Source organism: Phymastichus coffea, unplaced genomic scaffold (assembly GCF_024137745.1).
Source record: "Phymastichus coffea isolate CEN01 unplaced genomic scaffold, Cenicafe_Pcof_1.1 PCOF00069, whole genome shotgun sequence".
NCBI classification, from domain to species: Eukaryota; Metazoa; Arthropoda; class Insecta; order Hymenoptera; family Eulophidae; genus Phymastichus; species Phymastichus coffea.
The window spans coordinates 691,900-709,473 of record NW_026706880.1 but is presented as its reverse complement, the minus strand read 5'-3'; the positions used below and the strand labels follow the sequence as shown (position 1 = coordinate 709,473).

Sequence of the window (17,574 nt, the reverse complement as noted above, 5' to 3'; positions counted from 1 at the left end):
TTTTTATAATATGGATCTGCAGTCTTGGCTTTATTAAAATTAAAGTCTGCAAACACTTTTATAAACATCGCTTGATTGCCGTTGCGTGCAGGTAAATAATTTAAGAAAATTTATGCTGTCGGCGACGAAAAAATTGAGAAAAGAAAGAAGGCCGATAAACTGATCGGCGATATTTAAATGTGTTACAGAACGAATTGGCACGTATCTGTCGAGAGAATATAAGGTGCCTGCAAACAATATCCGAGACGAGTGGTGGATCCCGTCGTAGTGACAAGCATGCCAAGCAAATTCGTGGTGAGTACCGAGTAGCAGAGAAACCGGCGGCGGACGATTCTCTTACAAGGCCGTCGCCGATGATAACACGACTCTGGTGCGTGACGGCTATCTTCGTCACGGCACTCAAAAGGACATGCCTATACGTCCTCGTTGTTTTTGTTACTCCTGTATTTTTTTTACGCATTTTCTCGCTATTCTCCAGTATGTAGTATAACAATGTGGCTCTGCCTCCGCTCACCTTAAACTCAGACTTTTTTTTGCCGAGCTTCGGGAATCGATTTTATTTGTGGCTTACAGCAAACTCGTGACTCTCGATCCTGTCACATTGACTGATGTCTTTACTACGAGAACAATGATCCTGCACGATGTTATAACGTGTGAGGTTGCGGTTTGAAAGTCGTTAATTATGAAACTCTAACGACATGTTGTAAGCCACTTCTACATCTTCACCTAAACGTTGTACTTGATGTCCTAGTCTTTGTTATTAATTTTATTTGGCAATGTATGTGTCACATTATTTTCTTTTATTTATTCATGTTCAGCTTCAATTGTTTCATTAGCAGTAAGAATGTTTAGAAATCTTTTATTTTATTTTGCATTATTTGTCAATGATCACTATAACGCATGATTATAACGCTTCATATTAATGATAGTCTAAAATTAATAGATTTTAATTTTTAGTAGCTATTGAGATAATTTTATTTTCATTTTGTTTCACTCATCATCATCGCTTTATTTTGTTGATTAATTTTATGAAATTATTCAACATTGTATTCATATTCATTACTTAATAAATTCATTTTATTATTGATATTTATTTACTAATTATTACTCACGCCTCTTGAAGAATGTTAAAAAAACTGCTTCTTCTTCTGCTTCTTAATGGAATAATGCACGTTACATATTTATATGGATTGATTCTGTGTAAACGTAAGCAATAATTTTTCGAGTATTAATGAGAAGTTTCTCGACATATATGACTAGTCGAGAGCTATATGAACCTTACGTTAAATAAAAAAAGGTAAAAATTTCAAAGAAATCTGCACTGCACGTAAGAGGATAAGCATTTTAATAATATGTAGCTATTCTTTGTCTGTATAATGTTGTAACTATGTAAGTAGTTTTGTCGTATGAAATATAAATAACATAATATTCTTTTTCGAGCGGTATAGACTTGAATACGTCATTTAATATGAAAAAAAAATGATTAAAAATAAGAGGGTAGATTAATCGACGAACGAATTACATTAGTCTACTTACAAAGCTGCATATCTTAAAGATCAGTTTGAGCTCACATGTCACAGATAAATCTTAAAGAATTAAAGCCATTAATTCAAACCCCAATTGCAATAACAACAAATAACGTTTGTTACGGTCTTCGTAAATAAAATAAAAATCAGATTTATCGTAGAATAATAAAGAGATAAGCCTTGAACTCGGTGCACAGCATGCAACAGCATTTGACAAGTTAAAGCAACGAGATAGCGTAGTACAGGTAGTAAAAGTCGACGTCGCCCACGGGTAAATCCACGAGCGAAAGTATGTATAGTATCCTGGCATTATATCCATCGCCTTGCAAATTTTACTAGATGGCGGCCACGGCGCGTCTTCGCGAAGTAGGGGCAACTGGTTCTCGGGCTTTCTTACTACTTTACCGCTGCCGCCAGTCTTACCGCGGCCTTCATTTTGCGCACTTCGTTACGTTAACCATCTCGTAGCATTTTTCACTTATTTTTCCTTCTGCAACTATTGTATGTTACAACGTTTTATGGTTATTATCGCGTAAGCGCAGTTATTATGTCCGTGCAGACAGACTACATCAACGCTGATAATAATCGTACGTATGATAAATAATTTTGGTTATTGTTTGCTGTGTGAATTTTTGAGATATTTGATAGGCGCGATAACAATTTTCAAACAGATTATTATCTGAAGACTCTTGTAGTTATAGTCAGCTAGTCGCATGATCTTTTCTTTAAGCTTCGGCGCTAATTAATGACGTCAAGATATACTTAATATTACAGATGTTTTAATATTTTCATATGCGCAACGACGAGACTTTTGCTTGAAAAATCTATCGATTTCTTTCGTTTTCCTGATAAAAACTAGGCAAAGATAAAAAAAATGCGATGCCTAATCTACCTAAACTTGATTAATAGCAAAAATCAGTTTCGTCTTCTTTGTTCAATAGCTTTACAATGATCTCACTTTTTAATATTATCAAATTTGATTGCTATCTGATAAGAAGCCGAAGGCGGTCTTTTTTAATCAGCCGACTAATGAATTTTGCCTGCAGTAACAATTCCTGATAAGATAAGTACTAGGTCAATGTCAGGACGCACGTCTGTTTTACTTTTTTACTCTCTGCTAATTGTGTTCTTAGTCGTGCACTTTGTAGTCTGCACACTCGCGTTCATTCTAACGCATGCTATTGGGACTAATCGAGTAACGTCTTAATTATCATTGAAAGTATATGAGATCAAACATTCCACATTATTTTATCTTGCAAAGTTTGAGTAACATTAATTTCTTTTTCAAACTCGGTAATTATTATTAGTTTTCACTAGCAACTGAGTAAACTACTGAGTTTTAGTATTCATTCTTGTATTTACCTTCGGTGAAATTTCATGTCTTGGCAGATTGACAAGATTATTCTGCATCTCATTAAACAATCTCTACACGCTCATAAAAGAAGTTGAATCGCACTTTTGAGAACTATCTCAAGTATACAAACCTCGACCTCAAAACTATTCTTACCTGAACGAAAATCTACCTAGAAACACGTCGATCAGTTATAGATATACAACTTCAATAAAAACCTTTCACGCGAGGCAGACAAGGTTTCTTTATAATACCAAATGAGTCATATATCGTAACAGATTAAAAATGTTCCGTGTTCGTGAAATAAGTGGCCTATGCCAATTTTTGAATTAGAGAGAGAGAGAGAGAGAGGAAGGAGGGTGAGAGATTGTATACTTTGCTGTCTCGCCTTCGCTAGCCATATATCGCGCGTATAATAAAGCTATGCCCATTTTTAGCGATGACGTCAGTGATACTCTACATCTCCTCGCGTATGCTTATATGTGTGTTGTCTTACGAAAATCAGGTTTTTGCATAGCAATCACATCTGCGCTGTTCTAAAGGAAAGAGTAGCTTACATGTGAAATGTTTTATATACTAGTCTCTTGCGTACGTTTTCTTTACTTCATGCTAATTGAGATGTGCTGACGAGCTTTTCATATATTTATACTCCTCCATCACTTTCTTCTATCAATCCATCATTGAAATTCTTAATGTAAAAAAAATTGTTCGACGGTTATAGTTATGGTATTGGTTTAGCGAGCTCATGAGAAACGACTTTAGGTTTTCAATCAATTTCATACAGAAGCCACTATACTCAGTTCACTGGTAACATGTACTGTTTAAAATAATTATAAGTAAATTTGCACTTGCCACACGCCTCATCATTTAGAAAAGAATGGCATACCAAAGAAATTACTCTTCAAGTTTCTCAAGATAGCTGAATAATGCGTCAACTTTTTTAATCGATTGTAGAGTTGTGCACGAATCAATTCTTTCTCTTTGTTGTAATAGAATTGTACACGTAAAAAACATTATAAGATCAAAATTGACCCTAGCGCAATTTTTTTTCATCTTAACAATCCATAATGAAAACACTGGATTTTCCTAAAAGGTTCTTGTATGACGCAATTATCAAGCTTACAATAGCATTTCATGCATACGTGGTTATTCTCAAGACAGAACAAAAAGATTGAACAACACGCATTGTCTTTCGTTCGGATGATCTATTATGAACTTATCACACTTCCAGTTGGTGTGCCTATAAACACTGATGATGTGTAATTCTGTTGTATCTCATTGTAATTTGAGCGCAATGATAAATTTTAACGTTCGTCAAAGACATTTTCTCGACATAAACATAAAACTCTTTTCTTTACTCATCGCGTGATCTCGAACCTGTACGTATAGTTAATTGGTGGACGCGTTCTTCTAACGTATAATTTACCTCGACGATCTAACGGTGTATTTTATCGCTCGCAGGGATTAGAACCAAAAATCTAGTTATTATACTTCATCTAGATGCAATTCGTGGGAACTGGGAAGCGTTAAAAATTGATTTACTTGAAAATTGGCTTAGTTTTTTGAAATAGTGATCTGCATGAATAAATTGCGCAATAAAAACGTTTTGATTCAAGCATTTTAATTAAACCCGTCAACGCGGTAAATTTGTGTCGATGATCGATTCAACAGTAAACAACGGCGCACACAGAAGCTCATCTCATTCTCGTGCGACGGCGGCGGTCAATCAAATAAACGGTTTAGCAGAGCAGCGTCGGCTGACGGTACAGTGCTTTTCTGTGCCGGCGCTTATTTAAAGGCCGGCCCCGTTCTCCGTGTCGCAATTGCACTTCTGTTTGGTCTTAGAGCAGTCGGCGCCACATAATACCAATCCAGCACCAAAGAGGAACGAGAATCGTCGTCAGCCGTTAGGTGTCCCTCTGCACGCGGATTCGCGGAATGACATATAAAAAAACAGCGAATCGAACAGAACAACGTAAAAAAAATGAATGAAATGAAAATGGAGAATAGACGAGGTCGTGGTTTCTACGCAGACATGAAAAATATCTTCCGTGTCTACATATTACGAATTAAATTATTTTCGAAAACGCAGCTGCCAAGGATTGATTCGTATTTGCGTGTAGAACACATAGTTGACATGCGCGAGAGAGTTTATAAGCAAGGACAAGTGTGAGTTATACCGGTAAAACATGAGGATTGCAGGCAAGGTTTTCGTATGGAAATAATCATTACATTGCTCCTGTAAATAACCCTTATATTTATAACTCATAAAATATTTGTAAAACCGGTACGCGAAGCTTTTGCAAAGAGCTTCAGGCAAAAAATTTCATTTTTTATATTGCAAAGTTTTTGCATGGTAAAACAAAACAAAAAAATACATCGGTGTATTCTGCTGTGAAAAAGATATAATTCGTAAAATTTTACAATTAGAAACAGTCATAAACAGTCAGCTTTGAACGATGTCCACTTGTAAAAATAAATACGAAGCCGATGATAATCAGGTCATGGAATGCATAACAGTTTTGAAAATTATACTATGCGAGGTGAATCGTTAAAGCCATACTTCTTGTTTGGCTCATTGCTAAAAAGTAATAAAGCGTTCACTTTGGAAAGCTCATGGCAATGTCACTATAAAGAAACGCAGGTTGGCTTTTTCAAACGTCCGGCAACTTTCTGCTACGTGGTGAAGGATACGCTCGTTGGGCCGTCACGCTTAAAGACGTTTCAAGCATAGGAAGTAATTTAACAAATGCAGTTGACATGCTATCCATTAGTAATTCTTTTATACGTGAACAATGAAACGCTTACCTACAATCGAATGCGTTCTTGAAATTGAATAACACAAATATTTTAATGAGTAAAACAAGCTTTATAAACGTATTTGTAAAATTTGTTTCTTACTTTCAGGCTTAATGGAAAGATGGGAATCCCTCTCACTTCGAGCAGAAGAGTCGCAAAAAATCAATGCTATTCATCGTGAAGTAGCAGCTTTGAAGTTAGAGTTCTGCGCGGCGCACGAGAGACTTGCCTCTTACCAAGTTGTTCTAGAAGAGCCACATATCATTGAAGATCGTATCAATAGGATCACGGTAAGCTCCTTACCCTTTACATACGATGATTTTTACTTAGTTTGAAGTAAAACAGACATATAATAAATAATTAATTTGCTGAAAATTAAGAATTAAAAGCTCTCGAAAAAAGAAATGATACTTCGAGTGCGCATACATAAAGCCGCATACGCGTATACAAGGCATTTCAAGTTCATACGTGCAAATTATAAGTTTTTACGAGCTAACGTGAGACCATATGAGGCAATCCGGTCTGTATATCAAAGCAATGAAAAATGTTCTGTAGCAAAAATTAATTACATAGCATGGTGCGTTCGCTAACAATAAGCAACAAAATGAAAACCGATCTCACAAATTCCCAAGACGCACCGAGCGATTATTTTTTTATAAACAACTGGTATTTATTGGTATGAAAACCTGGTGTAAATGATCAAAGGACAACCGGTTTTACGTGTTGTGACTTTCAAGAGCGGGAAAATCACTTGAAGATTTCTTCAGCGCAACAGTTCAAGAACACCCACAGCTTTAGGTTTGACGACCCAAAGTGAAAGTGTTTCGCTCATCCTTTCCGTGCAGAAAAAGGCAAAGAATACCAATTTCGCGGGATGTAACTGGTTATATACACGCCTCGAAACGGGAAAACCAAGGCTAAATACCAGATCGGCTTTACGGGATCATTCGATTTCGCGCGTGGACATGAAAAAAAATTAGGTATTTCCAAAATGTGTTTTGCTTGCAGTTTTCTACAGAGTACTACACGGAGTATGATTGCTATCTATACACTACACATCGTGTTTGATCGGATTGAAATCGATATGTGCTCATTGAGTTTACTTCTAAAATAATGATACTGTTTGCTTAACCGCTATATTGCAATTTCGTCGACCTAAATAGAGCCTAAACCTAAACAAAATTGTTTTTGTATTTCGAAACTAAAAAAAAAAAAACTGCGGAAATTACTTCCCGTATCTAAAACATGTTATAAGCAAAATTAATTTTCGACGTTGTTGAAAGATCATATAAAGATGTAACTTTTTAATCACTATTTGTGGCAGTATATACGGTCAAGATAAGCGATACTCATTAGTTAAAATGGCATCTAATTGCGAATTCCGGCATGATACTTTCTTAAAATACTTTCTCCATGTGAAAGTAATGTATCATTTAAGACACACGCAAAATTACACTTGTTAACTCAAGCACATAAAGCATTTTCTATCATACGTAAGTTTTTATTAAAAAATTATAGTAATAGTATAATCGTGTCACAAATCTATTTCTATGATTAACTGAGCAAAGAATTTCATTCGAAAGCTACTTATACTTGTTCTATATAATTATCAACTTTTTATAATTTCATCTGTACTTAATTGCTTGATAACGACTGGTTTTATCTGAGGTGCTGAATAACGATATATTATTATATTTGAGAAAGTAGAGCGGAAGCGACGATTGAATGCATATTATACTTAGTAAATATGACATGGCATTTTAAATTCAACTGATCTGCAAATAGTTGTCAAATGGCGATAATTTATGGCTTATTTTATACACGGCATACTTATCGAAAATTCAATTTCATTGGAAAGGTACATTCAATCTTCGAATTCAAAAGATTTAATATTTGGTATTGCTATTTTAAATAGTAAATTATAGATGAAATCACTTAAAAAATCGATTAATTGCGTACTCGTTAAAACAGCTTGTTGGCTCCTTTGTTTATAGGGCAATAGCGACTTTGATTTCTAACTTTATGCTTACTCTTGCAATTTGAAGTCTTAAGTGCGCCCTACTGGCACTTCTCAAACACGTTACGTCTTCTTTGTTGCCTAATCGAATAAACATAAGACAGCTCTCGTTGTTTCGTTCATCGAAGTACAGCAGTAACTGTTCGTGTGTTAAAATGTAAATATCGTTTAACATATCAAAGCAACTTCAGCCTTTGTAATTCAAGAAACATTTTTAAATATTGAAAACTTTTGAAGTGACGTAATTAATATTTTGTACTCATGTTGCTATCAATACGAGGAAACGTAACACTATATACTCGTCTTATTATATAATTATACTTTTCTAATCAACATCTAAGGACTATATCACATATGCAAGCGATTTAAATTCGATACTTACTCAATACTTATTAGGAACGTGGATTAATAAAATAATATCAAATGAACGTGATGGATAAAATGGTTTGTTTATTATTTTTAGAACGAACTGGCTAATTTAAGAGACCGCAAATCTGCTATGCTTGCATTGAACGTTTCGACACATCGCCTCATCACAGATCTCGGCCAAAAGACATCACCTACTTTTTCTACCTTGAAGGATGGAATAGCAGACTTGTATCGACTTTGGGACGAAGCATTTCAAAGGTAAGAGTTTGTACTTCTATCTAAAGTTTGCCGACTTATTTAAAAATGATGTTTTTAACCATCTGTTAATTGAGGTGAATAAAATATTTCTCCATTTTTCTTGACTATTAGATCATTAATAAAAATCAGTTTCCTTGTTTGAAATTCGAAGAAAGCTTAGTGCAACCTTATGCTATTTATAGAGGAAACCAGCAGCTGAGTGCATTTCAAGCAGTCCAACAGTTCGGTCAGAGGCTTACGGAACTTCAGTGCGCTCTACGCAGAGACAAGGATACTTTGGCAGTGTTGGACGCAGCTTTGCAAGCTGGAGCAACAATGGAGGTAGCTTCGTCGGTAAGAGATGTCGCGCGACTGCTTTCCGAAAAGCACGAGACCAACAACCAGGTAAGTTCAGATTGCCCAAGTATATATTACCTCCAAAATTAATAAAAAGGTAATCTTTTTTCAAAAATTAAATTTCTCTTTTTTATTCACAGAGCGCCATGCTGACGGACGCAGCTTTGACGATATCGAGCAACGACGACAGTGGTAATGGAACACAAACGTCATTCAACGATTCAACACCGTCACCTACTTGCTCTTTAGTTGGTCTCGAGGGTGGTTCACTCTCTGACAGTGGTATTTCCGACAGTGGTAGCGAGCAGGAACTGAGCGAACGCGAACGTCGACTTGCAGCGTTACGTAGACTCACTCGAACACTCGAGTCACAGTTGGTACCCAATACCAGTGATCAAGTGCTCACTGAGCTCTGGCATCGTGTCGAAGAAGCCGAAGCCGAACTACGTAACCTGCAGTCGCAGTGTCGTGAACTCATCGTTCGCACTGCTGCTAGCGTCGAGTCGCGAACTAACGTCAGACCTGACAGTACTACGGTTTATCCAGTTCCAAGGTATGTTTTTTTTATCTCTTCTCTTCTTTTTATTTTTCTTCGTATCTTATTTTAATTTGAAATTTTCTTTATTATTGTAGCAAACGCAAGAAAACTCCGGTCATCGAAACACCTGTTCCGAACGAAAAGGTACGCGTAGAAAAACTTGCAAATTACGTAACAGCAGCAGGTGACCCCGAAAAGGATCCACACGTACCGCGCAGTTGGGTATGGCGTATCTTGCGTGCAGCTCTGCCGTTCCAGTTGGCTATAGTCGTGCTTTTCTGCGCGGCCTGCTTGCTCGAACCGAGTTGTTGCGAGGCGGGTAATTCACTCAACCTATCGTTGACACCACAATTGCGTTACGTGCGTGGACCCCCACCAGTCTGAACTGTCGGATTTTGAAAAACACGCATGCAGATCGATATTCTGTATGGATGGTTTTTACTGTCTTGGTACTTCAGGCAATGGTAATGATGAAGATTCTTCCGGAAGGATATTTCGAGAATTACATCAGGTCGTGGTACAGGATGATGTGCGGTGAGTATGCTCGTCGTCGATGCCTTTCATAAGGGGACAACGACGAGCAATACATAGGAATGCTGTGCCCAATATTACAAGGAGCTCCGTGAAATGTCTACGTACCTTTGAGGTTGAACAAAACGTAGTCGTAAGGTGTGAATAGAGAGAAATATAATGAAGCAAGCTAACAAGTAAGAGCTTTTAGGTACAGTTGCGTTTTTGCCTGTACTCTCATTGATTCGCATTTTCAGAGTTTTTCGATAATTTTTTACGAGAATTTTTATTAGCCAAAAATCTTATTGAAACAATTAAAAATGATGTGTTCGAGTATCAAAAGTCGGAAGTGCTCGTCAAATAGACTGAAAGTGCGGATGGTTAAGGAGTGATGATTTTTGTAATGAAAGAATAATTGCTTGATTATACTGAACTAAATAAGCAACAAATAGACTGAATATATCAATTGATTATTAGTTCATTACAAAGAATGTAAAATATTTGATAAAAACATAAATCAGGGGCATTTTTACAAAGGATGATGAAAGAGCAATAAATAATAAAATGTAATGAGCTTTTGGAAAAGTGCCAAATTTTAAAGTCAAAAAAGTGTATTTTATAATAACTATGTGCCTTGTGACATCAGATTTTCTATTTTCTATTTTCGACACACAAAAATATCCGAACGATAATGTTTTTGCTCTCACTGTAAATACTTTTATAAATTATGTCCCTGATCAACATTTTTTGAACATTTTTTATAAAAACGTTGTGCAGTTCATATACATAAAAATTATGATAAACATATACTGCATGCTAGATAGAACGTTCTTTTTTTAACGTCATTTTTCATTGATGGCACGTAGGCTGAATATGAAACGAAATATTTCAAGAATGCTTCCAATTATGCAAAAGTGGAACAATTAATTTATTAAATTTATTAAAGATCATCGCAAAGTAATACGCATAATAATAATTGTTTTCTACTTCACTTGAAAACATAATAAGTGAATGAAACATAAAAGATGTGTTTAGAAACCATCAACTAGTCATAAAAAAAGAGAAGGCCTTCGTGCTTCTGTTGTTTATATATTTTTTCGATGATTTTGCTTTCATTGATTTTTTCAGCAATTTCATCAAATTCATTTATTAAAGTTACTTTGTTTAAAAAACATTGAAATAAATAGTAATATTTTATAACTTGAATATAGCTTGACAAAGCATTTAATTGATAGTAAAATTTTTTATACCAGAAACTATCATGACAAGCTACTAAACAATCAAATACCTTTATCAGAGACATGCTACTTAAAAGAAAAGCATTTATATAAAAAAATTGTAGTGGCTATACAAGTCTCATAATTTTATTTTTTGTGAATAGTGATAAATAGAAACTAATCGTACTATTCTTCATAACCTTTTTATTACTAGTTTGTTATATTTGTTGATTTTAAAAAGATGTAAAGATTTTGACGTTGACATTTCTTGAGGAGCTGCCTTCATAAAACTACATGCGTAGAATTTTACGCAAAACTTGTGAAAAAAGCGATTGCACAAACTACAAAAACATTTACCGTTATGGTAAATGTTGTGAAAAAGAGTACTTATGCATATTATTGCATTCTTAACTATCTCGAATTTCAAATTCGAGAAAAATATAAAAAAGATAATATAAAAGTCTGCGAATATATATGTAAATAAATATATATTTTAAGAGAGCTTATGCAATTTACCATATCAGCTTTTCCGTTGATTAATGGTGGATTTTTAGCTGCTGATTTACATTATTTCATCATCAATATGTCAGTGTTTTTGATATCCTTTTCTTGTTTGGATTTATTGATCAAATTATCCAAAGAACATGTTTAAAAAACTAAAAGTATAGAGTCTAAACGTTGGTATGCATGACATTAAAGTCACACTCTAAAAATGTAATAATATTTAGTAGAGCTTCAAAGAAGCATCTGTCGATTTATTTTATTGAGTATATGCTAATACACGTATAAAGTTGTAATATATGTTAGCTTTTTTTTGAAGTATCTGACGAGCTCCATTAATACGTTCACAAGTATTTATAAATACACATACGTATCGGAATTGGAATGGAATATATCTTCATCTCAAATATAAAAAGTATCATAAGAATAAAACACATTTTAATTACGATTAAAATGTCTATACATACTCAGTATATATTGATCATCTTAGAAAAACATCGTTAAGAAGGCAAGAAATTTATTTGATATATTTTTTTGCCTACTGCGCATAAAGTGCGTCTTGAAACCCGGGTGTCCGGTTTCACAATACGCATTTTACGCGCTGTAGGCAAAAAAAAGTATATTAACCACGGGAGTGAAAATGGCAAGCCCCTAGTACATGTTTAACACCCTCGGCTTCGCCTCCAGTGTCAATTTACACATGCTATGAACTTGCCAATACTTTCATTCCCTTGGTTGAAAATGTTCTATATTTAAAATATTTTTTCACACTAAAGTGTCTCGAATAAATTTTTTAAAATTAAAAGAATATCAAAAAGACTGACTAAATTTACATTTGTTGTAGCAAAATGTGAGGCGCAGTATCTACTTTATTTGTCGCTATATTGTTTGTATAAAGTACCTGAAAGTAATAAGAGCTATTATTTAGTTATCGTATAAAATGATGTTTAAGTTATAAGTGCGTGAAATTTTTTACTGCCGCGACAATATATGATTTATGCATGATTTATAGATTTACGAGTTGATATAATTAAAGTAGTTGAGTTTTTTTCAAACACTCTTGCAAATGAACAATAAAGTTTTGAAAATTGAAAGTTGGAAGATAACTGTAATCGATTAAGAACTTTACTGCTGATTTACAAGTGGACTGCTTTCGAGTGTACTGTCGATTATACGTAATTGTTAGAAAAAGCAAACGATCCATCGTCGTACCAACATTTTACAATGTGTGCCATGATGCTGTATCGTTATGCAAAATTGGTATTAAATGGCATACCTTTTATTTTAAGTTAAATCATAATTTTTTTTCTTTTTCATTAACTGCATTTTCTATATCGTAGTTTTACTTTCTTGAAAAATTTATGAAAAAACAACAAAAAAATAGTAAAATAATGGATTTTATCAATGGTAAGTCGTCTAATTTCTACTTGGAAAAACTATTTTGTGAGGAGAAAGTTAAACAACTGACAAGGGTTGATAGTAATAGGTGATCCTCATACATGATTGCGTGTAAATAATCAATAAAATCATCATTGTTAAAATGAGAAATCATCGAATGAAAACTTCAAACTGATGATAATTTTTTGAATATTGTCATACTACTTCATCATTTGATGGCGTACGCTAATTTAGCGTTCAAAAACAATGAGCGTCCATATTAAATAGTCATATCAAAAACTACTGTCCGATTTTCATTGCCGACAAATTTTCTTTCGCTACCAAAAACCAACATTTACATGCAACTAATTTTTTGGAAATTTGTTTGTATTTTGTCGGTGGCGATAGCTTAGCGTTATGGTCGGATTGAATACTTTTTTAACTACCAAAACTGCCTTTGAATAGCTGGGCGTTAACTTTGATTAGCGCTCATTTTCACAATCATCATAATGTCGACACCAAACGTGACTATTGTTAACGAGCGACTTGAACGCTCTTTTATCAAAGTAAAAGTAAAGCGGTTTTTTTGGCGAATATATTGCCAAACTATTAATTAAGTGCCTTTTTACACGTACGAACGTTTTAAAGGTATGAAATGGAGAAAGGAAGTCACCGAAAAGCAATAAAAAAACAAGAAAAAAAAACAGAAAAATATTAACAGAAAAAAATTTGACGCTGACTGTTTAAATTTGCGTCGACTATAACCTTAATGTATGAGTGCAGTGTGTACGTTTCATACGATTATTACTACGGGCTATTTTATTTTATAATGCGATATGCATGCAATTGTTCCTTAGCTAGTTTCTTCTATAAAGATTATTAGCTCATGCATAATATGAAATAGTTTTAAAGTTTTTTCATACTGTTGCTCATTTACACAATCGTTTCATTCAAGCGTACACGTATCTATTGTGCATGTTGATTTACATTTTATAAACACATATGTCGTGCCATTTCCTCATGAATCATTATATGCTTACTAACATTATAATGTAAGAATGAATTTCAAACAATTTTTCAATTTTACAGAATAACAACGTGTATTTTTAGCTGATTTTCAAAAATAAAGATACGTAAGTTTCAAATGTTGTGTTTTCTTTATTAACGTATGTGGCAGATGATTTCTGTCGAGTCTATAATTTGATACCTATAATCTTTCTTTCTATTACTCATTAAATGTATGTTTGACAGGGTAAAATCGTGAAATATACAATAAACATTTCAATCAACCTTTCATGGACATACTGATTAAAATTGCTTAGGGCAACAACTACCAAATACAAAATAAAATGACTCGTGAAATCATTTATTTAACATATTTAACATATTTATTTCTCTAACCAATGTCAATTTGGTATACTCATCTGAATATATTCATTTTTGTACATAATAATTGTATTCACGTATTCGAGTAACAAAGGATATTCTCACCAAGTTTTTCTATTTCTTTACTTATTTTATTTTATTTCATGTTCAATCTTAACATATTTGGTGATATATTTCCTGAAAAAATTCCATCGATTCGAATTTTTTTAGATAAAAATGGCATAATTTCGGTAGCGAGATATTGTTTGTTTGTGCTTGAGAATAATGTTTAAGATTAACTATTGTTGATAACAAATTTATCAGTGCATTTGTATAAAACTAATGGCTATGATCATTTCACAGTTTTTCAAAAAACTAGCATTGTTATATTTTTAGCTAGAAACAAAAATTGCATACAAAAAAATCTATTGAATGTAGATAAGTAAGAGCTCTCTATTTATGAATCGCCGGTAAGCTGTTAAGGTATCCGCAGTAGGTAGAGAAACCAACCTACAATAAATAGAAGGTATTTGATATCGATAAATCTATGTTTGTTCAATTTGTAAATGGTTAAGATAAATTGAGGGACTGGATTAAAATATGAATTTAGTAATGCTAGTTAATGATATTTAATTTATATTCAACATACATGATAGTGGAATAGACTAAGATATTATTGAATGAGAAGTTACCATGCAATAACATTTCAATAATTAACATATTTCAAACAGTTGACAGTCACAGTAAAGTCATTCGATCGTTTAGTAGTTTGTTTATATCTTCTAGAGAAAAAAGAAAAAACGGGATTTCTCTTCTATTACAAATATTAGCATTATTGAATATATTCATATTATTGCAATAGATTATCTATCCATGACTTGAAAATACAAATATTGCAATTTGACGGAAATAGTAAAAGCTAGTTAGAAACAAAAATTGCAACAACGAAAAATCGCATTAAAAAATGAAACGAAATTTTTGGACTAAATGAAAGAGAAAAAAAAGGAAAGAATAGATATTAGAAGTTTTTCTTGAATCAGAAGAAGCGAGGTGGTATCTGTATGTGTGCGTGGGAGTGAGAGAAAGATAGAGAGAAAGAGAGCGGCGTAAAAGCGTAGTCGTGTTGCACGTACGCTCGTCTGACGGCAACGTGCCCGGCATTGCGAATCGCAGCAAGTCTCGCGACCAACCCCCTGGCGAAGCTCCACCACCGTAGCTATAGAGTCTCTGTCGATCTCTTCTGTCTCGCTCTGTTTTTCCTCTGGCTCTTGCTCTTCTTAATTTTCCTTTTAGTAATTGTGTTTTTCTTCCTGTCCACCGGTCCAGTGCTAAAATTGCCATTTTTATTATGACTCCGTTGCGAAATGTTCATTATGTAAAAATGCACCTAAATTTGCAACGACGAATGAAATGAATGACAGTACTTATTAAATAAATCGTTTGACGTTGACAATTTATAATTATCATTGTTTCACCTTACAACCCTACATTCATCGTTATATCTTACAAGGATAGTTAGCACTTCAAAAATACTTTTTTACGTAAATTAAATATGTTAATTTAACTAACGTTAATCTTCGAGAGAAAGAAAGAGAGAGATGGTATAGGATCACAGGATATCTTCATTTGACTGTATCAAGGCTAAAGTGCAAGATATTTCCGAATAACTAAATAAATTATCGTTGCTGAAAATTGCCTGTCAAAATAACTAATACATCAAATTTGATGATTACAGCTTTACCAGCTCCTATTCGCAATCACGACACACAAGGCTTCTGTGGTGTACAATTGCGTATACAATTCGTACTCACGCCTCGAATGCATAATGAGGCTTGCGTACGATTTTGATATGTACGGTACAATATTTGCTCGGTGCGTGTATTTCCTATCTTTTCAAATTCATATCTTTGCAAACTTATTTAAATAACGAAACGCGGGTGCAGTTATTAATTCCTGTTTTATTTGTAAATATTTGTAGCTTTTACTCGATGATTCTAAAAAAACAAGATAAATGGTTTCGACGCAGAAATCGTCAGCTGAAGTTCCTATATACACTGATAATTAAACACTCGGGTAAATGACAAAGCTCTTACAGCATTAGCTATTTGTGATGTACAAGACGGACGGCGACGTACGCATTTATGACTCTAATTGGAAACTCTGTGATACTTGGAGAAGGAAACGTCTTGGCGGCCATCCGTCCTTTGGCGCACAGTCCAAGCATCGATGTATACCACGTATAGAGAGGAGCCGAGCTTTACGAGCACTCAAAGTCCCGGTCACACAGAGCTCGAGAGGCATAGAGCAAAGTACAGATCCTCTTGTCTCTCTCATTCTCTTTCGCGTATACATATATATATGCACGCCAATAGCGCAATAGCGAAGCTCGTAAAGCCTCCGCGAGCTTATTTATGCGGCCCTCGTATTTGCCACCACCAAGGTTGCTACTGCCACCGCTGCTGCCCTGGTCTCAAGTAGGACGAGCTAGACGTAACGTGACGAGAAAGTTGCATCCCTCCGAGACGCTGCTAGTGCTGCTGCTGCTGCTACTGCATCTCGCGCCTTGATTTATGAGATTCGTGCAAAAGGGAAATTAGTTTGTTGAGTTTTCAGGCGGGTCCTGCGCTTCGGAGCATTTGCAAAGGTGAGTCGACGTATTTGCTTATGCCAAACAAATGTAGATTGCAACTTTCTACTTCATTTTGATAAGTAATAAAATAATCAACTCCTAAATCAGTTGAAGTTGCTTGCGACTCGAAAACCATCTCTTCGGTTCGCGAAGCTCATTTGGTTTAATATTTATAAAAATTTTGAGACAGAAATTCAACAGCTAACCGTCGTACATTTGCCACTTTTAACCTCTAAATATACCCATTAAAAACTTTCATTTTCAAGTGCAAACTCAAATAAAAAGAGGAAAAAAGCCAAGTAAGTGTATAACGGTGCACGAGCAAAAAGTCTGCTGTCGACTGGCGAGCGTAATCCTGCAGATTCTGGAAAAGTCAAGAGAGCGAGCACAGAGCAGAGCAGTACATCAGCGAAACCTTAAGGGCTTCCCGCACTTACCGAGATCGGGGTAATTCGTTTGAGTTAAGGGACACACCGCGTGCTCGGCAGTAAAAATGTATATTTGATGAAGACCACGGATGAACCAAACTCGGCGCAGACTTTCTTGCCCATACACGGCTAACTTGCTTCGGCTGCGGTACATATTCAACGCCGATGCTTCGCTCGTCTGGATCGAGCAGAACAGCGATTCTATTCCGGCAACTGCAGTCTCTCTTCGTCAGTCTCATTTTTCTTAATCTTCATACGAAGGATATTTACTTGCCGAGCCAACCGATTGTTCCGGCGCTCGAATGACTCCAACTTGAAATAGTCTTTCCAGAATTACAGCGTGCGATTGAGCC

The 17,574-nt window shown here is 34.8% G+C and overlaps 1 protein-coding gene across 1 annotated transcript in view; it reads left to right on the top strand.

Moving 5' to 3' along the window:
- The window catches only part of LOC131667649 (klarsicht protein), a 105,251-nt gene extending 91,322 nt beyond the window's left edge, over positions 1 to 13,929 (top strand). Inside the window, exons 17-22 of the mRNA XM_058941215.1 lie at positions 189 to 294; positions 5,785 to 5,966; positions 8,157 to 8,320; positions 8,503 to 8,704; positions 8,797 to 9,209; positions 9,290 to 13,929. Coding sequence (XP_058797198.1) covers positions 189 to 294; positions 5,785 to 5,966; positions 8,157 to 8,320; positions 8,503 to 8,704; positions 8,797 to 9,209; positions 9,290 to 9,578 — 1,356 coding nt within the window. The 3' untranslated portion in view covers positions 9,579 to 13,929. The remainder of the gene's footprint in view (positions 1 to 188; positions 295 to 5,784; positions 5,967 to 8,156; positions 8,321 to 8,502; positions 8,705 to 8,796; positions 9,210 to 9,289) is intronic.
- Positions 13,930 to 17,574: the final 3,645 nt, after the last annotated feature.